Genomic DNA, 25328 nt, shown 5'->3' with positions numbered 1-25328 from the left:
CCAGGCTAGGTATGTGATGAATTACAGTGTTCAGAGGAGGGTATGCTTACAAACCAGGTCACATAACAAAGTTGCTACGTGAAGGACTGTGATGGTCGGGCTCGTGACAAGTTGCACGGCGAGGAGACACCGACAACAGTGGTGCAGTACCATTGTCGTCTGAACCCCTGGGCCGAATGCAACAGTCTGCGCTGGGAGAGAGCAGGCGAAACACAATCACCTTATCCTCAAAAAGTAATGTCATTGAGTGCCACTGAGCAAAGCCTCAAATAGCTGCAGCGGAGCTGTTCAGGGGCCAGTGCTAGAGCGCTGTGATTGTTTGAAGCAGGGTGTCGCTGTAAACGGACCATCTGTGCACTTGCAGTATAACTTTGCTGGTGGGTGGAAACCTTGTATGTCCAAAACCGTTCATTTTACCGGTAATGAAAATAGCCCATCACATCTACAATAGTAGATAGTAGACAATAGTAGATCTGCTATTTTCGCGACAGTCTTGTATGATGAAGCAGGGCTTTACTTTCCAAAAAAAACATACCAATTTGAAACTTGTTGATACGAGGTTTTCTGCCCGACAGTGACGATAAGGAGAGCTTGGCAAACAGGACATCCTGAGCACGGTACACATGGTATGCTCCAAACAGTTCAGGTAGAGTGTGTGTGGACGAGCGCGCACACACAGTGTAAATGAAGGTTATGTTATACATGGCTCGTTTGGAAAGAGGAGCACCTATTTCTGTTGTTGCACCTTCATTTAACACCAATGAATTATTCTAATTCTATTCTGTTCTATCTTCTGATTATTTATGTCAAGCAATCAGTAGTGTTAATGGTGCCCGCAGCCACAGTGTAATGCAGTAATGTGGCTTCAGAGAAATGTAAGGCTGTATTGTAAAGACATAACATGGTAATTATATCCATGAGAGGCTAGCGCTTTCAATTTGACAACTAGTGGCTTCGTAAAATGAAGGCAGAAAGAAGCAAGCAATTTACATTATTCCTCAGCGAGATTTTATCCGATTAGCTTTCTTTGCACTGGACCCAAGGGTCTTATTGAAGCCATTTATAACATTAACTGGTTTAGATTGAATGTTGAATATGTGAATGGCAGCCGCCGTGGTCTGCTAACAATGGTCCTCATGATGCCATCCCAGTCAGTGCTCCACCACGGCACAAGGAGGGAGAAAGGGCTATAAGTTGAGCCAAATTAAATTTTGGCCCATTCTGACGTATGTCGTATTACAAAGAAATAGTAGTACTGGATTGTATACTTGCTTAATTGACAGTTTGATGGTATGAATCAGAAAGGATTGTTTTCATTTTCATTTTCATTCTCTCAATGTTATTTCCTCAGCGATTGTATGAATCTCCAGTGTAAAACGGAAAAAAGATCATGTTTCTTACCCTACTTATACTCAACAGTCACGTTTCTTATAACTTAATACCATGGATAGTTTCCTGCTGTGAATTCAGAGCCAGACATTCATGATTTGCACAAAGCAAGCATGGGCAGCAAAGTTAATCTATCGGAGGACAATGGCCTAAGCCATTGGTTTTCAACCAATGGTCCTGAGACCACCAGTGGCCCTTGAAGGAGTTAGAGAAAAATAATATATTTTGATAGTATAGGTATAGCTTTGGGTCTGAGATGTTAATTGTCGTACCGTTTCAACTCTGTTTCAACAGTTTTTCCTTTTTTTATGGAGAATGGAGCGTATTGCTAACCTGACTGCGCCAGATGATAGCAGCAGTGCGTATGCCTGGCTGCATACCGCTCTGCTTACCTTCATCTGGGATTGCTCCGGCAGACCCGATGTAAGGGGCAGGCCATTTTTTCAAATTCTTTAGCAGGTGATTGGATGGGGCCGTCTCTCTATCACAGTCTGGGAGTGCCAACTCCAACCACTCATATTGGCTTGTCTGCATGACGTTACACCCAGAATCCGCCTCCTGGGTTTCCACGTGGTCTGCAATCAGACTCTATTGGCTCAGAGCCGCTCAGAGCCCGCCCGTAGCTGCCGCTGATTGGTCCGGCCCGGGACTTTACGAGTGTTATCAACTCTCCCCGAGAGATCTCAGATGGTAAAGTAGGGCGGTACGCACTACTGCCACCATCTGGCGCAGTCAGGTTAGCGTATTGCAGAAACTCGCAAATGAATGTCAAGAAACCACTCCATTCCCATTGAAAAGCAGAATCCATCTTCATACGTAAATTTAAACTTTGAAGTCAGAGAGGGCCATATAAATACCAAAAATAGCTGATCTACAAGCTCAGTGTTCTGCAAATCCCCTGAAAATCTACTGTCTTGCCAATGGCAGGACGTGTAAAGTTTGAAATGGCACATCTGTAGGCATTTAAAGGTTCCCCGTGCATGGAGCAGAGAATTATTTTGCTTGGGAGAATATTAAAGTTGGAGAGCAGCTGGGTGCCTGGGATCTGAACATTCAGGGATTTCTGAGAGCGCAAGCCGGCTGGCTTCCAAGGCGACAGCAAAGCACGGCTGAGAAAATGACTTAAGTGTTGAGAACATAAGTCGGGTACCCTGGTGAGGTAGGGGAATAGCTGGTCGGGGAAACCCATTCAGAATCAGTTTTGTGTGTCATCTCACAGGTGTAAAGAAGTGAGTGGGGGGGGTGCACACTCCATCATTATGTAGTATTCCATGAAGGAAAGAGATAGAAACACATAATAATATATTGAGCGATTGATAGATTATTCAGAAAAAATGGTATCAATAAAAATTCAAAAAGAAACAATGAAGACTGGATAACATTGAGGTACTTTGAGGAATTGTCTAAAGCCGGTTTTCCACAGGCCCAACTCCACACCACACCGCCCACTTGTGTCAGGTTTTCCACTACAAGGAACTGGGTAGAGTGGTGTGAAAGTGGTACTTAACGGGGTACTAAAACGGCTCCACTCTCGAGTGGAGCCGTTTTAGTACCCCTATGCCAAGTGAGGCCAAATCAGTGACGTATACACGCTGCTGATACTGATTGGTCAGAGACAGAGTCTCACGGCTGAGCTGTGTCTTTCAACACAACAACTTGAGACAGATTTCAGTATGCAGTCACGGCTGCAAATCAAATATAAAAGCAAAGCCTGTTTGTTTTATATATCTGTTTATAAAGAGGACGATTAGGCAGAATTGTGTTCCCCAGCCCTGCAGTTGAGATACCACGAAGCACCAAGAACATTAACCAACACAAACAGTGGACATAGGCTATATCGTCGCGAGTCGCAATTATCAACGGCAAATGCGTGATATGCGTCGGCAATCCGTTATTTTATATAGATCTCAGTGAGATGTCTCCTGTTTGTATTTGTAACTGCATGTGTTGAATGGGGGAACGAATCTACAGTAGCCTACATGTACTGTACTGTACTGTTGCTGCGCTAGCATAGCCTCTACATTAGCTTACTTCTTTGTGTAGTTTGGCCAATAAAGTTATTATTTGACCATGAACATCCCAACGTTAGTCGTCGCTATAGTTGTAAAGACTTTATGAAGACCTCTGTGAGTGTGTGGCATCTAAAACATTGTCCACCACATCTCCGTGTTGAATGGGGAAAATAATCTACAGTAGCCTACATGTACTGTACTGTAGCTTAGCATGTATGCTAGCGCAACTAGCCTCTACTCTTCTTTGTGTAGTTTGGCCAATAAAGTTATTATTTGACTATGTTCACCCCGACGTAATCGTCACTATAGTTGTAAAGACTCGATGAAGACATGTGTGAGTGTGTGGCATCTAAAACATTGTCCACCACATCTCTAAAAATAATTATTGTAGGTTGTTTAGAGAGAACACAACCAGATTGAGACAATACAGTGTGGGATATTGACATTTCTCCCAACTATCATGGTGTGACTTTGATATCACAGCTTCAAAGGACTCTTGAGACATGGTAATCTATTTTGACATCTCCAGGTGTTTACAATGTGGAAGCAGACTCGGCCTACATCAGTGGTAAATACATTTTGATTGCTGTGAGCAAGAACGAGGCGTGTGGGTTCAAAAGAGATACTCTGGTGATGGTGAGATATAGTTTATGGGAGGTACACGACCAGAGCTGACATATTTAAAATCTCTCTCTCTCTCTCTCTCTCTCTCTCTCTCTCTCTCTCTCTCTCTCTCTCTCTCTCTCTCTCTCTCTCATACATGTCAGAGACACTTCACAGGAGTACCGTTAGACTGTGTGTGAGAAGTTCCATGTGGAACGGTTTTAAATGAATGAAAATATGCAAGCTGTGCAAGGCCTAGTTGTCCGACCACAAATCAGCAACAATGCACACACACATTTGAATACGAAACATCAGAGACAACAGCTGTTATAACGTCTATTGCATAGTGTGCAGGTGAAACCACTAAGATGATCATAAATTACATTCACATGGACATGTAATGCACGGTCCCAACCCATAAAACGTTTCCACTTGAATCGAAAATCTCTATAATGAGACTGTACAGTGTACAAGATCTCTACAAAAGCTTTGTGAAAGTCAATAATTATGTTGCCATACTTGTCAGTCGCCTATATATGGATTTATTATTACTAGCCAGATGAACCAGTCAGCATTACGAAGGATTATTCTGACGTGCCGATGTCTGTGAAGACCCTTTGATTTCTTGAGTGTCCTATGAAACTGATGATGCAATATTTTGTTGGAAATCATTGTGCACACAGCCACGGACACAAAAATTCTAATGAATCCCCTTATGCCAGATGAAGCTGGTCAAATGTTCAAATCATTTTCAATCCGAAATATAATGCTGTAACTGTTGTTGTTATTGAGTTAAGTTTATGCACCTGCTTGCCATTCCTAAATGATAGAATTGTATGACCGTTATTTTTATCAGATGTCTGGTAGGTGAAATCCCGTTTTGGCGACGTTGCGATAAGGCGAAGTGGACTGACAGGGGCAAATGTACTAACGGGGTCTCCTACCGTACTGATAGGGCGACATGCAAATTTCCATTCACACTTTTCTGCCGTGCCGATAAGGCGAGAGTGATGTCCATAGTAATCGTGTGCAGTGCGCAAAAATAACTGATTTGCAAGCTTACTGTCTGATTGTACAGTATAGGATTCCTTATAGCACGGCTGTTATGTTTCAGGGCAAAATGAATCCTGTGGTTAAAAAGAACAAATCTGAAAGCTAGCATCCTGTTAGATCTGTTCTTGTTAAGCATGCGCCACCGCATATAAAGTTATGGCTCACACGCATATGCCTATGCTAGATTCAACATTTGGGACTTGGGAGTAGGCCTATGCATTATTTTATTGTTTTTATTTAGGTTATTTATTAATTTAGCTTCACATTTCCAACCTGATAAGGATAGGAAATATATTTATGGACCCGTTGCTTGTAAAGAAAGAAAGAGATTATTTGATGTGGAAACGGTGTCGCTTATTAGGCTATGTTTTTATTTGGCCACGCGTTCTTGGGCTATTTATTGTTAAATGAATCAAGTAGGCTTAATAACCTATATATATTTTATTTGTGAGAGAGAGAGAGAGAGAGTCGTCCATTGCTAATTGCTGCCTGAAGGCTGTTAGTACACTTGTATTTCGCCTTATCGCTACGTCGCCTTAACGCTACGTCGCCAAAACGGGACGTGCCAGTGTGGTAAACTGTACTCAAGCCAGACATTCTGACCGGGAGTCTTAAATCCTAGACCGACCTCTGAATACAGTATAGGTACTGGACATACTGTATAACCCTGAATACAGTATAGGTACTGGACATACTGTATAACCCTGCAGGATAAAATCATATGTTATTGTAAGTATCTGCTTATCTAGAGGAAGAAAAATGGAGTCTGACAGACGGAAGACAAGAAGGCACAGTTAGATTACTTATTTTATTCAACAAAGTCAGTTCTAGTGAGATAAAAAAAAAACAAGAGGAAGAGAGAAAAACAGAGGCAGGACACACACACACACACACACACACACACACACACACACACACACACACACACACACATACACACACATAACACACACACACACACACACACACACACACACACACACACACACACACACACACACACACACACACACACACACACACACACACACACATACACACACACACACACACACACACACACACACACACACACACACACACACACACGTACGTTTTCAAACATGCTAACCACTTAAGCCCTGGCCTATATACAGTACATCCCATGACCCATGAAAGTGAGGAAACATTTTTTTGGCCACCTCCAAACAGTCACGCCCCCAGAAGGATAACATGTTCTTCCGCACACGTTATGCCCTCCTTACATTACTTTTATTGCAGGAGACACGTGGTTAATTACAGTACACCATCCTCCTCAAGACCAACAAGTAGGAGGGGACTAAACATAAGGTGGATTGAAATCAGGATGATGAAAAATGATAATGATAATAGTGACCTGTGTGTGCATGTGCGTGCATATGTACGTGTGCTTGCGTGCTTTACTCTTTTCACTTGACAAATATACGCCACTTTTGTCAAGTGATACTTGTCAAAGTGTCTGATTCTTGCATGGCACTCAGAGATTCATGGACTGTCCTGACAGTCTTTCTCTCTCTCTCTCTTACTCACGCACACACACACACACGCGCACGCACGCATTTACACACACACTTGCACACACAATCTCCCAAGGCAAAGTGGTTTAAAAGGAGGTTGGAGTCTGAAGGTCTCTGTGGAGAATGGACTCTCTCTCTCTCTCTCTCTCTCTCTCTCTCTCTCTCTCTCTCTCATCTTTTATTCTCTTTTTCCATCCCCTTCTCAGAGTGCTGGGGGGAAAAGACTTGACCCGCTGCAATCAGGGAAAAACATCACCTACAGTATACTCACGCACTCACACATGCACATACATGCGCGCTTACACACATGCATGCAACCACACAAGCACACACACACACACACACACACACACACACACACACACACACACACACACACACACACACACACACACACACACACACACACACACACACATGGATGAACACATGTATCTCTCTCTCTGTCAGTTACTCTCTCACAAACACATATTCTCCACACAAGCATGCACACACACACACACTTTACATAAAGTGTAAAACTAATGTTTTTGGTGTTGTTTACCCTGTCCAGGTTACAACTGTATCCAGTTAATGGCCATCATGGAACACGCCTACTATGCCAGTTTCGGTTACCAAGTCACCAGCTTCTTTGCTGCATCCAGGTAAAAGCCCCAATCCAATGCCACTGTGGTGACAGAAACTATGACGAATATAAACTAAATTAAAAACTAAAAAACTATGACTAAAACTAAGACTAAATATATTGAAAATTTCGTCAACAAATAAAAACTAGACTAAGGGCCCTGGTGGAGAAGAGATCCACCATAACTAAAAGACAAGTCTGACAGGCTCACAAGGTCTACAAGCTCACAACGTGTCGTGCTGCGACGCGCTATAAGCTTGTAGATCGTCTATTTTCAGCATGCTTCTTCTTTCGTGTATCATCGTCCTTGATGATTGGTTGACGACATTTTATTTCACAAGATTTCTATGCAACCAAGTGTAAAATCAGGCATTACAATGCCACCAAGGCCTGCCTAAATACATATTTGTCAACAGAATCAACTGTAGATTTAGTCAACTAAAATCTTATGATATTTAGTCGACTAAAACTGGACTAAAACAAAATCATTTTAGATGACAATATTACTAAAACCAATTAAAAAAATTGCATGCACATTCCCACTAGGTTGAGGACCAAATTCCACCCTTTTCACATTGACCTGTTATAGCGCCACCGACTTTTGCAAAACACATTTTTGGAACAAAATGCCTCAAATCATAAATGCAGCGCCTGATACAGTGAAAGGCCGAAAAGACATGGCACCCTTTCCACATTATAGCGCCACCAGGAGGCCACAACAACCTACCTGACCTGGTGGAAACCTGTGCCTGTTTTGTTTAGTTTTACCCCTAATTTGGATGTTATGCCAATTGATTCTTCCCCACACACATTTCTGTGTGTTGTCACTGCTGTTGTATCCTACTGACTCACCAGCCTGTGAGGAGCCCCCACCAGGAGTATGTAGAGCCTTTTTCCTACTCCACCCACCCAACACTCCATGCTGACAGTGAGTACGTGTAGTGACAAATATCACCCTCCCCGCCTGGCTTACCTTCCCCGAACATAACATGTGCCATTTATGTTTGACTCCGCAGTGGTAGGCACTAACTAGGCAGCCACTTTAGCACTGCGCCATCCAAGTACCTACCTAGCCTGATTCATTCTTTGACATTTGAGAATAGCAGACCTACAAGCTTACAGCTTGTTGCATCTGCGACTTGTTGTAGACTTGTAGTTCTGCTATTCTGGGCTGTTGACACAAATTTTGACCTGAATGTAGCAAGCAGGCAGGCTCTATTAGCTCAGTGGAGAGACGGTTTCAAATGTGGGGTAGAACAGGAAAGTTACACTTCCATAAATCCATTATCCTGACTTAATATGCACTAAGCCCTAAAAAGAACATAGGAAGAACTGCTTGTGTCATTCTGACTTTGAAAAACTGTTCCAGACATTTGTCTCCAACAGATAAGATTACTCTAATGGTCATTTTTGCTGCCATTATAGTTCTCTCTGGGACGCGAAACTCTGAATACGTTACTCCTACTTATATCACTTCATTGGCTCCCTATATAATACAGAATTGATATTATTTAAAAGGATTTATTTTCAATAAACACTACAGACATAACATGAACAAAATAAGACAAGACAGACAAGAAACTAACTGTCATATTTTTAAAAGCAGGCTTAAAGCCTTCTTATTTTCCAAAGCTTTTGTGTAGTTAAGTCAGTGGTTGTCTGGTTGGTGGCTGTACTTGTATATTTATTATTTATTTTGGCCATAATTTTTTGTTTTTCTAATCTGTAGCACACTGAGTTTACCTGATATGAAATGCTGCTAAACAAGTCAAATTGACTTGACTTGACCTCGGTGAACCAGCCTTAATTACAGTCCTTTTTGGTACAACAATAATTGTACCAGCTCTAATTGCCAATTACCATGGGGTCACTTGCTGTTATCTCTCAGTGTCTCCAGCCTCTATCCTCTTCTCCCAGACTTTGCTACAGGAACATATAAACACCTTTGCTGTCCTTTTTTTCTACTTTACTGATTTTTTCCCTTGAAGATCTATTTAATAGCCATATGCTGCTGCTTTGGTGGATGTGATAAGTAAATGGTTATATTTTTCTCACTGTGGGTGTGTTGTCACCCTGGCTAGTTCTACTGAGGTTAGGGTTAGGGTTTGGGTTAGGTTTAGGCATAGTTTTACAGAGTTGAGGTTTAGGTATAGTAAAAACCATAAGATTTCGGACCAATGCCATAGCACCGTATGACCTTTGAGAAGATTTTGTTTCTGGTTTGACACAAATTTGGACCCGAAGGTCTAAATTTCTCCCCTGAGCCAGCAGCCAGGATCCATTATACATATATTATATATTATTGTTCCTGACAACCTTTTCATAATGCATCTATTTAATAACCTGCTGTCAAGCAGTCAATCCAGCCACAGTGTCGCTATCCGTGGTGCTGTAATGCCGTCTATGCCTCTCTTTCACTCAGTGAGTGAACCAAATGGCCCCATTGTACATAATTACAGACCTGTAATTGTCCATTTGGACCACCTCCAAGCAACCCACTTTGAGGACCACAGCACTGGTAGCATACATTTAGGGCTATTGTCAATGACAAAAATAGAATTTTGACAAAAATGTCCACCACAAGCCGGCATTGGCGAAAAACCCTGGTGAGGGTGGCATTTTTGATGACAGTAATAACAGCCAAGCTACTGTAATTAAGGAAGTGTGCCTTATTTTCATGCAACACTCTCTACCCCGTAGATGGTCAGAGGCAATTAACCTGCTTGGTGCCAAACACCAGTTTCCAGAGTTGGCCGTTTTCTTTCTTTTTTTTGCTCTACTCTCCCTACTTCCTACTTTCGGTTTTGACATGATCGCGGTCGCGAAATGCATGTTTGACTCCCAGAACAGCTCCATCTTTCAAACATGGCAGCCATGTTTGTTTACATTTGAAGAAAACACTAGCCTATATCTTTTGAATGCCTGAACGGATTTCCAAGCGTATTTTTTCGTTTGAAAGCAGTGAATGGCGTGCACACGTGTGGTGCATCATCCGTGCATGACCCGTGCACATCGTGCACATTACATTACATTAAAAGGTAAGATTCTGGCAATTGAAGACATTGAATATTTTAATGCGTGACAACAAAAAGGTTAACTCATTCTGTGCCAGATGCCAAAATGGCTCCAAGGTAGCTGTGCCGAGATTTTGTATGTTTTTCTTTACTATGCAATGAAAAAAAAATATTTTTTTTTTATAATTTTTTTGGCAATCGGACAAATGGTTCCAGAGATAGAGCTGTTTGAATGAAAAAAAGTGTCCATCCACTAGAATGGACACACATGAACACACATTTTCTCAATCAGCTAAACGAGGGAGCGAACACACAAACAGAGAAAAGCATCTCTCTGATCTCAGGTCATTTTGACATCTTTAGAAAAAAAAAAAAAATGTTTTTTTTTTTTTTTTTTTCTATGTAAAAAACACAAAAACCGTCATGAGCCGTCATTGGCACACAGGGCTATTGGGAAAAAAACGTCATAAGCAGTCATTGGCACAGAATGAGTTATCAGCCCATATTCTGCGGTTTTCATATTAATTTGGGGTTAAAAACCAAGACAAAGAAAGACACTTCAGACCCATAGCACCTATTCCATGCCATGGTTTTATCAGGGAACTACTTCTTCATTGTTTGAGAGCAGCCTCTCAGTAGGTCTCCCTGAGAGGAGGGGAGGAGCAGAGGGCATGGTGATGATAGGATAAACGGGGGAGAGGTGATGGGAAGGGAGGGAAGGGAAGAAGATGGAGAGAGGAGATATAGGGGACGAGGGGAGGATCATAGAGGACTGTAAAAAAGCAATGGAAGATTGCAAATCATATAATGCGAGAGAGACGACGAGTAAATAGCTCTGTCTACGTTCATCTCTCTCCGCCTGTTTTTTCTCCCGGTTTTCCAGAATGTTCCGTGTCATCCGGCAGGGTGAGGAAAGGTTAAAAGGATCACTGGTTTTCATTGCTTCCTTCTCCTTTTCATTGCATAAGCCCCATTTATTATTACTCCAAGGGCCAATATAACAGGCAGTCATGATATGGCCTATAAACCTTGTATATACAGTGTCAAGGCAAGGTTGCGGTCTCGTCGGAAGTTTTTCTGCTTGGTTACATGATTTGCCTCCATGACCTCCACCGTGCAGGCTTGTAAGGCACCATATAGCCTTGTACACAGTAAAATCTTTGGTGTTCATTTAACTCGGAGAGTGCACAGAAGGAACCAAATGTACCCCTGGTTCCATCTGTACACTCTCTGAGTTACAAATGGATAAATCAACACTGAGGATTTTACTGTGTAAGCCAAGGCAACGGGCACACAGGCCATGTTTATCCAAGGCATACACAGGTTCTCTATATCGAACCCGTCCTGCCGCCCACAGCATGTTTTTCAGTTCTAAAAGTGAGAATTAACCGTTGCAAAAAGAGGTGGTAACATTGACAGGTTTACAGAAGCACAAGGCTTTTTTTTCTCCTCTTACACGGCTCAAGAATGTCTGCTATCAGTAAAAATAGAGCTGAGTCGACAGACAAGGCTGGATGGATCCCTAAAATACCTTTGGCTATGATTTCTGTTTTGCTTAAATTGTTCTAAATGCGCTCATCTGTGTTCTTATCTCTATTATTTAGCAGCCAAATGTGTGTCTGTAGAAACTCTGCTTATCTGAATCACCGCCGTGAGGCTGGCTCACCAAGCTGCTGCCTTGCAGACTGTATTGGCAGGAGTATTATTTTATCTTCTGTCAATGGATGAAATGCTCTGTTTACAGTCAGACAGAACATAGGAAGGCTGAGAGGGAGACAGTTTACCTGAGACAAAAAGGATTCAATTACCCATCAGCCGCCATGTGGCTCCGTACACAAAGTATCTTTAACGACTGATGGTTACAGCATAAACAAAGTGTTGCAGTTTCAGAATTTCACTAAGAGTTCAGTAATGTTTACATGACACGGACAAGGATGTCTGGGTTTGGGAGTTATATATTTATTTGCTTTCGCCGCAGATCTCTCCTCTGGGCATCTCATGCAGGAAATGAGACCACATACAGTAACTATTCCATCTTTCCTTATTGTTATTCGTAGACTCAAAGACTGTCAGTCCAGGGTCAGGCGCTAATGTAGTGTTCACTCGGAAGCACTGGAACAATAAATGTGTGGGTGATACCCTAGAGAAGAGAAGAGGGAAATTGGTGGGGAAATTGAATGACATTTGAGTTTAAAGATGCAATCCATAACTTCTGTGTGAATAAAACATTATTTTAACCAATCTGTGGTAGCTGGAGGCAGATGCTATTCTACTGAGACGTTTAGGTCTTGTCGCCGGGTAGGGACGACAACTGGTTGAGGGACTGCATATATTTCAAATGGATTGATTGGATACTTATTAACAATTTAGTAAGCAGTACAATCAAAGGTTATATGCTAGAAGGAGAACACAAAAATCTCCTTGGGGGCTTGTTTCCATTGTTGGCCATTGTACTCAATTCATCAGGAGGGAAACAACTCTTGTTAATTTTCAACTGTAAAAATGTTGCCGCTTATTTGGGGGACCAAGGTTTCTGAAACCCCTGTTAGGACATGGAAGTTATGAATTACAGCTTTAAAGCAAGGGGTTGTTCTAAAATGTCATCTTTCCCTAGTTACATCTTTTAACCAATTGTTTCTACAGTATTCAGGGCCATTATTGTGGGGAAACTGGTAACCCGTCATAAAGCACAGCCAATATGGAGGGTGGAGTTTAGCGACAGACTTTTAGTATTTTCCACAATGGAGAAAGGTACCTGCGGCCATGTGGATTGGATTAGGCTGAAAACGGTATGTCGGTGCATTCAGTCTTGCCCGATCAGACAATGGCTTTTCATTAAGAGCAGTGCACTGTGCTCAGCAAAACGGCATACTGATCATATTTCACAGTGTCATGGAAGAAAAGCCTTTGGAAATGTAATGTCTTGCAAAAGTAAACTATAATGTCCTTGTGCGAAGGGTGCAGGGTCATCTAACAACAAATTCACGGCACTTCAAGCTGACCACCAAGAGCATGATGATGTAAAATATCTGGGGAGGAAATAAATACAATTAATACATCTGGCACTATGTGGACAGACATCTGCGGTGGACGTCTGTTCAGGGTCTACTTTGGGTCCATGTGGACAGATAATGTACCCTGAGCAGACATTCGCCCAGTAGGTCCGCCCAGCAGTCCTTTTTTTTGTATCGGTGCACACCTGTCTATGAGGAATGTTGTCTATGAAATGAGGTTGGTATGCTCTGAGTATTCTTCCAGTACAGTGGACTCTGAAAGGCAAAAGTCAACCGACAGTCTGCTGGAGTCTCCATCCGTGTCTGTCTGCTCTCAGTTTGAAACATAAGCATCGTAAGAGTTGTTTCAATGATGTCCTGCAAATGAACAAAACAGAACTGCAGTACTGTATCTATCTAGTTTACCAATCTAGGCGTGCCATAATCAAACTAATCAATATAATCATATATTTACATATAATATATATTATCATCCCAACTACTAATTGAAGCCGAGGCCGATGGGCCCAGAGTCGCATGAACAGGGTCTCACAGCACATGGTTGGTTCTACAGACTCCAACTTTCGCACACTGATAGCTCAGATCTTTCCCTACGTACTGAGCTACTTCCATTGCCATTACTGTACTCTAGTATAATATAATTGCGAAAATGGCAATGGATGTAGCCCACAACTTGCTATAACTGGCAGTCAGGTGGCCGGCGGTTGGGGCAAATAGTGGTCGTCATTGACCCCAAACTTGCATTGCACTGCTGAACAATACCCCTTACTGCACCCCTCCTGCCACACGGGCGGACAGAGAGTCCCAAAATACCAAACATGCCTCCGGAAATTCACTTCCTCTGAGGTATAGCAGGCTTAGTGCATTCGGGCAGACAAGGACGTGAATTGCAGGTTCTCAAGGTAGGAATGAACAACTAGCAATTGGGCCAAAGAATGGAGAAAAAGTGCTCGCAAAAAGCCTTGATGTTGATGCCAGTGGGAACAGTGGTTTCTTGGTTTAGAAAATAACTGTATTTCACCCTAACATTTTTTTTCTCACAAAATGTTCTGCACCGATTTGTGCTTTATTAATTTGAAATGCTGTGTTTTATTATGTATGGTAATATGATGCATTTTTATGTTGCTATTTCTTAATGTCCATTTTCGGTTCCTCTCTTCAAAAAAGATCTGATTCTTTTCTTGATTTCATCACTTCTATTCTCTCTTTCCAGTCGCTTTGGTACCCCGGAAGACCTGAAGAGGTTGATTGACAAAGCCCACTCCCTGGGGATCACCGTTCTATTGGATGTGGTCCACAGCCACGCCTCCAGTAACACTGCTGACGGCCTCAATCAATTGGACGGGACAGACAGCTGTTTCTTCCACCCAGGAAAAAGAGGACTGCACACCCATTGGGGCTCCCGCCTCTTCAATTACAAGAGGTGACACACACGCACGCACGCACGCACACATTTGACATCTTTATTTCCATTCACATTTACCAAGAAATTATTCAACACAAACACACAAACAATAGTAATTTAGCCAATGCCTTAGCTCTTAGCTTGGGCATTCCTGCAATCTGCTGAAGAAAAGTATGGACATTACAGAGGCATCCAAATATGAACACAAGCAGTTTACGTTTGAAACCAAGCTGCATAATGGCATCCTTAAGACGTTGCTACTTTAGCACCTTGTAAGGTAAGGAATGCCTATTCCAGACTGTGGTCGAATGTACAACTCACTTCCATAATGGTCACTTCTCTATTGTCCACATCTGAAAAGGCATCATTTTCATCATAGGGGGGTGCTCTCCATTCCGACATGTCTCCATTCCGACAGTGACTTCTTATTGTCGGACTGGCAACACTTCCATAGAGGTTAGGTTTAGGGTTAGGGATAGGGTTAGATGTCCGAAAGGAGACATGTCGGAATGGAGACGAACAGTTTGAACATGGCAGTTGAAACACAAGAGTGCTTATACATTTTGGCAGATAATGAAACATATGAACTTACTGTATGTCTTTAACTAACGCATGCGCACACGCACATGCACACGCACACACACACACACACACACACACACACACACACACACACACACTAACCGTTTATCAATGAACAACCTCCATACAGTACGTACACCAAATGCTGTGGCCTAAAGTACTGATTCCCAAACAGTGGGTCATGGACCCATTTTTTGTATATTTTATATACAAAAATATATAATATATTTTTTAATTATATGTATATATATATTTTTTTTTAAGAAAAGCGTATCAGAAATTGATTAAAAACTTTTTTCAAAAGAAAAAGTATATTTTATGCATGTGAGGTGTAATATATGCACAGTAATACGGTCACTCTCTTCGATACGTAAAGCACTGATTTACTACACATTTGGAGCTCCTGGCCATGTGTAGCAACAGCTCTGCTTTAATGGAGGCTTGTTCAAAGCCTTGTATGCGCGCCTTTTGTTCATTCATTTACTGTCATTTCTATTCCAGTTTTCATGTATTAATTGCTGTTTTGTGTGTGTGTGCGCACTAGGGCTGTCCTCGACGCAGGATTTATCAAGTCGATTCGAGTCGCGGGGGTTAATCCGACGCGTCGACGAATCGTTTATGTAAAAAAAAGAAAAAAAAAGTGGTGATTTAAGCTTTTAAACCACGTCAACGTAATACAATAAAACAGCAATATGTTTTAAGCCTTTAAAGTGAATTAGATCCATGAACTACCGTGCATATTGAGACATGATAGCGGTGGACACTGGACATTAATGACGATAAGATTGCGTCCAGCCGTGCGTAATTTGCCGTGCGTAATTGTGAATTGTGGAGCAGAGTAGAACAACGGAGGAGAGAATAATGCATCTCTTTGACAGCATGTCGTGTATTATTTCCACAAGTTGTATTTTCTCAGAGCACCGCTGCTGTAACAAAAGAGCTATGTTGCCGATCTGGTGCGAGATAATAAAAAGAAAACAGTTCGCCCGTCGCTATTCCTCAGCCTGAGTCCAACCACCACACACCCACAGCAGTGAAAGTGAAAGCGCATCGCGCTGGCTCTGCTGCTTCTTTGGCCAGCTCTCAAGTAGAATAACAACTCGTCGACGCATTTCCTTTCCAAGCGGTTAACTTCAAAATAAGAGCTCCCTGTTATATGATCAAGGCAACTTTCAAGTCACGTGAACTGATTTTATTTTTAAGTCTAGTAGTAGGAAGTATGGACTCAATAAGAATTACATGACAGTCACAGTCCAGCGCTCTCATACCGCACCACAGTATACTGGTGTGATAAAAAAAATTATATATTTTTGACGGCTCGACTCAAACAATTGGCGTCGATTCCGGGGGCTTAAAACGACGCGTCGATTTTTAGAGGACAGGCCTAGTGCGCACGCGTGCATGTGTGTGTTATTTTTGGTCTCGAATGGCTTTTTGTTGGGACCAATTATGGGTGATCCTCGTGGGAGCAGACTGACCTCTTCAGATGTCTGCTTATATTGTATTGATTCCCTCTTTCAACCGCTTTCATCTCTGGTTGCCTGTGTGCGTGTGTGTGTGTGTGTGTGTGTGCGTGTGTGTGCGTGTGCGTGTGTGTGCGTGTGCGTGTGTGCGTGTGTGTGTGTTGGAAACAATGCTGTCTCATTTACACAATTCTCCTCACCCTGTGGAGAGAGGGTCACCCGCACTTTCAATTATCATCTCTATCTTCCATTCTCTGTTTTCCCTCTCACCTCTCTCCTTCCCAACTCTGCCATTCTCATTCTCTCTCTCATTTGTCTCGTTCTTCCCCTTCCCGCAATCCTCTCCTCCTTTGGATCCTATCCTCACCTTATATATTCTGCCTGCCGTGTCTGTCGTTCTGTGCATCGATTTGTGTCTCTCTGTTGAATCTCTCGATTTTTCTCTCTATGACTGTCATCCTTAGTCACTTGAACCTTCTACACTTAAACTAAAACTAGTACTCTCTCACTCTTCTGGTTAATGCATGGGTGAAATAGGCTCTCTCTCGCACAGTGTCTCTAAAACGTTAGGGAGGGACTAGTGGAGAAGAGAGTAATTTTATGTTTGGTTGCTCTCAAGTGTTGCGCGCTGACAATAGCAGATCTACAAGCTCACAACGCGTCGCAGCGCGACACATTGTGAGCTTGTAGATCGGCTAGTTTCAGCACACAACCAAGTGTAAACTCAGTCATTACGATACCATCAAGGCCCGCCAAAATACATCTTATGATACTTAGTCGACTAAAATTAGACTAAAACTTTTCAGGAGACTAAATTATGACTAAAACTAAAAGACATTTTATTCAAAAGACTATGATTAAAACTAAATCAAAATTTGCTGTCAAAAACAACATTGTCTCTGTCTGTCTGTCTTTCTCTCTCTCATTGATCAAGCTCGGGGCTGACGTCACACACCAGCACAGCTCGCTAACCCGTCATCATCATCCCTCAATATTTCCACTGACATTCCTTCTAAATAGCCACTCAAAACACCATCGAAGTACTCACACTCGTCTTGCCACAGTCATTCCTTCTAAATAGTTGATTTCCCACTGACAACATTATCAGCTTCATCCTTGTGGACAATCCCCTAGAATTGTCCGCAAGGCTGTCTTGCCGATATTAAAAAGAAAAGGTTACACAGTATGTCTCTGTCTTATTATATTATACTATTTTATATTTTATTATGATTAAAAATAACAATAATTGAAATAATATATTACATAACATATTTATATATTGCCTATTTACGTATATGGTGTATATAAGTATACTTTATCTTTAGTAACCATAGATTAGAAAGAAATAAAAGTTCAGTTTAACTGCTTTTTGAAGTTTCGTGTCATTACCTTCCCAAGGAAATGGAAAGTACTTTCATGTCTTATATAAAAGCCCCAGAAAATGGTTTCACAGTCGTCTGAATCAAAATGTGATCGTGCTTAAAGACGTCAGTGTCACTCTCATCTCTGAAACCACACCTAATCCTGCTGTCCTCTCCTCGGTTTCGACAGTCTGCTGTCGCAAGGAAATGCATTTATGTAATACTTCTCTGGTTTTCTGACCACTCAAAGGGCTTTAGAGTGTATGTCTCACAATCACCTGTCTGGACCTCTCTTTCCCTCTCTATTTCTTACTGTCTCTCTCTTTCTCTTTCTCTCTTTATGAGCCATTACATGAGCTGGGACATTTGCCACCTTCAGTAAGTGGCTGATATACAGTGCAGTAAGTCGCAGCGATAGGCCCAGACAATGAGTGCGCAACCTGTCTGGTCTTTGCACCCCGTCTGTGATCCCTCCTCCACGTGGCATTCGCGTTTGCAATTTACAAGGCCATTTCCATCCATCACCAGCCATTGCAGCTTCACTCTTAACGACCATAAGACTACCCAGGCTTCGACTGGCCTTTCTGAACCGCCTTGGCATTGTGAATAGCAGCACCTCAACAATGCTGCTACTCTGAACAGCTGCCATCTGGACCCTTGCTCTTCTCCAGGATGCATAAGTCAGGCTCATTGGACAGTGTTTTGTGCAGTAATTAGTGACCTTTGTGGGTGTACAGTAAATGCGTTGTTGTGAATGTGCGTTTGTGTTCTAGTGTTAGTCCTCATCATAGTGTGCTGGCCACAGCCGGCACATTATCATAACAAGGGGAAGAAACATAATATTCATTATATTTGAGGTTAAAAGTTTAGTATTTTTGCCTATGTTGGCACTTTTCTGCCCATCTCAGCTGCATGCTGAAATGACTTTCCAGTGCACTTGGAGTTTGGCTTTGTTTTTGGTTTTTTTCTTTGTTTTTTTATTTTCTGAGAAGTGGTAAGTTGTAAGGCAAACTCTCTGCATAGTTTGTAGTCCCTCTAAAGCTTTCCAGTCGAGATAAGGTGGCGCTTGTTTTGTTCCTTGACACAGAGCTGTATCAAACGGTAATTGCATTGTTTCACCGAGCTGCCTTAAAAGCGGCTGTTTTGTTTCATAATGTTTTACAGGCGAGCAGAAAGAGCACTGGGCAATGGCTGCTTGTTCAGCAACAACAGCAAAACACATTGTGGCTTTCCAAAGTGCCGCTTTCTAGACTGCAATTAGGGAGACTTTAATCACTTGTGACTGTGGGTGCACGCGCACGTATATGCATGGGCATACATTTCTAAGTAGATGTTTATGGGAGCCCGCCACACTGTATTTGTGTGTTTGATGTGTGTCTGTGTGATGGTGTAATTGGTGTAGGTTGTGAAGTTGTGAATTTGTGAATATGTGTTTGTGTGCGTGTGTGTTTCTGGGCTTTAGGATGTGTATTGTACTGGGTTGGTCTAATTTTAATGGGAGCAATTAACGAGGGGGAAGCTCACCTCAGGTCCCTGAGAGGCAAGAAGAGAATAGAAGAGAGAAAGAGACAGAGAGAACTGTAAATGTGGAAAATGAAGAGCCATGTCATAAAGGTTTAAGTTCCATCGTCGATCATTACAGGCCTTGTGGCAGCATTGTGCTAAATAATTGGACTGATGTAGGAGTTCCTCTAGTAGATGGTTGCCTATCATCTGCCATTGATTGACCATTCAACTGTTAGAACTTCTTGCCAAAAGATTGAAAACATCTAGGGGAAAAAAATAAAATAATGATTGGCCCCGGAGCTATTCGTTTTCTTCTAGGCCATTGTCTCATGTCTTATGCATAAGGTAACACACAGACCTACACACATGCTTGCATGTCATACATACAGTAATGCACTCGCAAACACAATAGCCTGCCCTATGCAGATGCGATTGTTGGTGTGTAAAGGTACACATATTCGTAGTATCGCACCGTTTCGGTACAGGTCGTTCGGTTCAGGCCGCTCGGTTCAGTGTGGCCGATGGTGGGGAAAAAATAAATATTTTGTTTTGCATGCAGAACTTCAATTCCAAGTTCCCACACGTACATATTAAGCAAGCACTCCATACACAGCAGCACGTTTGTTTCCCCCCGGGAGGGTTGAAAAGCGGAGTGCTTGTTTTGGTTACCTCTAAAATTCTAAATAGTTTGATAAGAACTTGTTATTAACAAGGCAGGCGCCAACAGTGTAGCCTTGAGGCCCAGCACACTGTACACACACAGGACAGCCTGTCATGTTGTGCGCCGAAAAGCAAGAACTTAAAGACCCTCATTAGCATTAAGGTCTCCATTTGGGAACGTAGCAGCGTGCCCGAATTGTTCAGAAGCGATCAGGTATACTGCTGGCAACACGTCAAACCTTGTGCAACGCCACCTGGCAAATGTGAATATCACATCTGACTTGTCCAAGCAAGGCATCTGTGCTCTGCTGTAGAACTCATGACTGATGGATGGACATCCAGAGGTACCGAAGGCTGCAGGGACTGCCCAGCACATCATCACCCCTGAGTGGAACATGTTAAGCCATGTTCTGCAAACTCGCCTTATTTATGACTTATTTATGAGCGCAAATCTTGCAGGGGGACTTGAGGTGGCAGCGCTGTGACACTTATGGTGCCATCTCCTGCTGTGGGTGTAAATGTGAGAACCAGGCAGCAGGTTGGCTTTGGCAACACCTCGTCTAAAAAGCAAGTTGAATATTATTTACAGAATGTGTGATTTAGTTTAGTTCTTGTGGTTGTCAACAGATGGAAACGGTTCCATCTCTCGCTGTTGTTGTAAATTGACTTACCGTGATTAGAGTGATTCTGTACTGTTTATTTAAAGAGGTGGTGCCATGATTCCCCCCCCCCCCCCCTATAAAACATGATTATCAGGTATTATGATTATACTAGGAGGAAGATTTTTTCCAAAAAAGTATACAGAAAGAGTTGAAATTTGTTTTTTATGTGGCCACACCCCCAGTTCATTAAGTATGCATGGATGGCACGGTGGGTGGCGACCCAGTTGATATAGCCACACCCCACAGTGTTGGGTGAATGGTAAATAGGGGAGGAGTTGATACTGTGACATACTTAGTATCTGTGTTTTTTAACTGACACTTTTCACCACAAGGTGGCAGCCTCCAAGAGAAAACAAACAAATACTAAGAGAATACATAATTTCTAAAAAAAAAAACACATAAGGGGGTCTAATGAAATACTTTCAACCTCCTAGACACATGAAAAACAGAAAAAGTACAAAACTATGGCACCACCTCTTTAAACCCCTTTGAGAGGGACGTGCAATGGAAAGGTTCAGTTCTTTAAAGAAAAAAAAGTGGATAAAAGACCCATGGTTCAAAACTGAAATTCAAACCGAGTGTGCACTGTTACACCCCTAAATTGTGTTTGTACCACTTAAGTACAGATAATATATACTTAACAAATCAGACAATAAAGCAACTATCTGCATTTAAGACATCATCGTTTGGGCTAAAAAGAATACACATAAAAGGATTAAGAAAATGTGCATTAAAACGTATAAAGGTTTATATAATGTATAGAATAGTACTTTGAAAATACATGCTGTAGGTGACCTTTTCTTAGAATTTGTAAAAGCTCTCTTGCTGTTTGTCGTTATTCACCTTTAACATATTCTTTATGGTGCGTCAATTTGTCTGAAAACCCCTCCCTCAAGTCTGTTGTATTTCATGACGTTTGATAGCAGCGATTTACTGGTCATACTATGCAGTCACGAAACACTGATTAATGCCTTTATATGAAACACATATCATCGGTCCACCTTTGTAACAAGTGGATTGTTAATGAGAGTAAATACTGTACATTCACAGTAAACATCTGTCTACCTGTCAGGTTGCAATCAGTCTCTGATGACTTGTCTGCATGCAACTCTCTATCTGTGTTGTGTTTGTTCCTCCACACCTCCCCTCCACCTGCCACTCAAAGTTGTGCATTGAAGTGCTTCACAGAACATAGCCATTACAACTACCTAGGATTTATTTTTCTTGAAGGCCCCTCTCACCAACAAATAATGTATACAGCATATCGTCGTTGTCGGGTGGAAACCTCGTATCTCCAAGTTTCAAAATTGTCTCGTATCTCCAAGTTTCAACGCCTCGCAGTGCGAGGCGTTGTGTGCCTGTAGATCGGCTGTTTTCAGTAGTTTAAATCATTTTTAAAATGAAAAATGCAAAACAAACGGTTTTGGACATACAAGGTTTTCACCCGACAATGACAATATATTATTTATAATTAACACAGTTGTTGCTACGTATATAATTAATTAATTTGGTAGCTTCTGCCAGGGGTTTTACAGTGTTTTTACCTGGTTTCCAAGGCTTCAAGGTTTTTTTGTTATGGTCCATAGAGAAGAGCTACAGTTTACAATAGGAAACGTTTTGTATATCCTGATTTAAGTTGGGGAACAGCATTCGACAGACTTTAGTCGGGCTAGGCACCCTGTGTGTTAAGAGAAACCGCAAACAACTACGCTGTTGTCTTTAACCAGTGCCACTTTGTTTTATTTCATCATATTCGTAAATGTAATCATTATGGGTAAATAGCGCCCTCTGGCCCCTGTCAGAAGAACTCAAAGCTCCGGTCAGTTCATAAACCGAATGGCATTGATCGTAAGGCCACTACGTCACTATGTGTTGACGTCACCCCTCCCCTCCTACATTGCGCACCGCACATAGGAACACTTTATTGATAAAGTTTTCATTGTGCTTACCGTACATTAATCATATATCCTCACTTCTCAGTTGGTTTCCCCCATCTGTCCGTCGTTGTCTCCCATCTTCCCTCCCCTGCTACACAACTCTTTCCCTCACCTTCTCTCTTCCTCCCCCTTCATCCTCTGTCCGTCCTCCTTTCCGTCCTCTTTGTGATTTAGTCCCTCCCCAGTCTTATTATATCTTCGTGTACAGGGGCGTCAATTGGGTATGGCAGGGGTATGCAGCTGCCATACCCTGGGTGCAGGGGGGGGGGGGAAATAAAAGTTACTTTTAAATATAAATCCATGAATGTCTCTTTGTCTATCTGTGCTGGTTATTATGTTGTTAAATTACAGTAAAATAACTACAAATGCAAAATTTTACAAAATGGTCACTTTAACAAGGTATGCCATTATAATTATATTCTCCACACTTGTATTCTCCCCATCTTGACAAAATGGTATATTCCCAGGTTCCACAGGTCAGCTGCACAGGTGCAATGCATTATTGCACCTCCCATCTTTGCCATACCCTAGCTTTTGCTGCACTGACGCCACTGCTTTTGTAGAGAACTCAGCCATGCAACGTCTCCTTTGCTTAGCGGCCGGGGGAATAGAGTGGAAAGGAGAGAGACGTGGGACCCACAGAGTGGCAGTCTCAGGATATAGAGCTGTCTTCTCCCCTTATGCCCTCATCCAATCCCTGCTCTCCCCTCCACTATCTCCCTCACTAACAGAGAGATGCCCGTTTAATGAGGAGACAAGCACCTTCTCTTGGGTAACTGCAGACATCTCTGTTCTCCCTGTTCATATAATAAAGCCAGCAGGAGCAGGGATCTAAAGACTAGTTTGTAGCTCTAAAGACATTCAGGTAGGGATGCTCCTTGTGTGTCTGTGTGTGTGTGTGTGTGTGTGTGTGCGTGTGCGTGTGCGTGCGCGTGCACGTGCATGCGTGTGCGTGCATGTGCGTGCAACCCAGTTTGTGTGTATTTCAGGTCGACTACTGTACACAGCAGGCATCATTATTACATGGTTACATTGGTGTGTTGGAGCGTTAGAGAAAACAAGTATGCACGCTATTTGTGGGTGAGTTTGAGTATACAGTATGTGAGAGAGAGAGAGAGAGGGTTAAGGAGTGAGTGTATTCCCTGAGGGGGTGCTGTCTGTGCACCTGTCCGTCTGCCCATCGATGCATTCCCTCTCTCTCCGCATTGAACTTGGCAAACTTCTCGTGCCTCGCTGCGATGATGACATCCTGAAGGTCTAGACGGTCAGAGTGAGCCAACTTGATTGCTGACTCATGCAGTCGGTTGCGTGCTCCCACGTAGGCGGAAGGCGACTTGGTCCAGACATCACGCGGTAACCCGCGTGTCACCCCTCCACTCTGCTCTACCCTGACAATTTCCTCTCCGCTGAGTACAGACGTAACCACATGAACCCTAACGACACTATTCTGGCCATGTCATAATGTAGGCAAACATTAGGGGAAAATGGCAGATCTTCTGTACAAGCTCACAGTGTTTGTAAATGGTGCATTTAGATAGCGCCTTTATCAACGGCGCTTTACAATGATTGTACATTATATTCACCCATTCACACACACACACACGCACACACACACACACTCATACACCGATAGGATAGCGGAGGAAATCTTGCAAGCCACCAACCAGCTCATCGGGTCTCGTGTCTCTTGCTGGAGGACACTTCAACACTAACTCACGAACCTTCCAGTTTCCAAATGGCGGCTCTACCTACTGAGCCACTGCCGCCCCATGATTGTGAGCTTGTAGATCCTACTGTAGATTTGTGAGCTTGTAGATCATCTCTCAGCTTACGCCTAACCAAACTCATGAAATACACACACTATATACTGTTACTGTACTATATATCGTACAGTACAGTCCCTCAGATTACGCCCAACTAAACTCATCAAGTCATAAATTACTCATACAAGGACTGAACATTTGTTTGCACGGCGAGATGTTTTTTTGTGTTATGAGCCGTTTCCATGCTGAGCTTGCGTCCACGCGGATGCAAGCTCATAACTCTTTTAACTTGGAGTTGGGTTGTTAGCATGCTATGTCCTTCTTCTGTGTGTCTGCCATGCCCCCCCACCCCCGTCTGCACTGTTGTGTTATTAATGAAAGATAATAGGCTAGAAGAGGGGACGTGTACAGCTCAGCCCATTAGGCTCACAGCCATTCATCCCTGCCTCACTTAACTGACTTTAATTGAATCCCAACAGGCACAAAGAACCCTATGAAGTCGGCTGTGTGTGTGTGTGTGTGTGTGTGTGTGTGTGTGTGTGTGTGTGTGTGTGTGTGTGTGTGTGTGTGTGTGTGTGTGTGTGTGTGTGTGTGTGTGTGTGTGTGTGTGTGTGTGTGTGTGTGTGTGTGTGTGTGTGTGTGTGTGTGTGTGTGTGCGCGCAGTGCGCACGCGTGTTGTACACGAGCGAGCAAGAGAGAGAGCCTGGGTGTGTTTTTGCAAAGAGAGAGAAAGAAGCAAACAAA

At 42.6% G+C, this 25328-nt stretch overlaps 1 protein-coding gene across 1 annotated transcript in view; it reads left to right on the top strand.

The window, feature by feature from the left end:
- LOC308305192 (1,4-alpha-glucan-branching enzyme-like) overlaps positions 1 to 25328 on the top strand; it is a 176153-nt gene that overhangs the window by 75187 nt on the left and 75638 nt on the right. Inside the window, exons 6-7 of the mRNA XM_080749908.1 lie at positions 7146 to 7236; positions 14459 to 14668. Coding sequence (XP_080606034.1) covers positions 7146 to 7236; positions 14459 to 14668 — 301 coding nt within the window. The remainder of the gene's footprint in view (positions 1 to 7145; positions 7237 to 14458; positions 14669 to 25328) is intronic.

The sequence above is a fragment of the Nannobrachium achirus genome, assembly GCF_963921795.1.
Source record: "Nannobrachium achirus genome assembly, chromosome: 19".
In the NCBI taxonomy this organism is placed as follows: domain Eukaryota; kingdom Metazoa; phylum Chordata; class Actinopteri; order Myctophiformes; family Myctophidae; genus Nannobrachium; species Nannobrachium achirus.
This window is presented reverse-complemented; position numbering and strand designations above follow the sequence as displayed.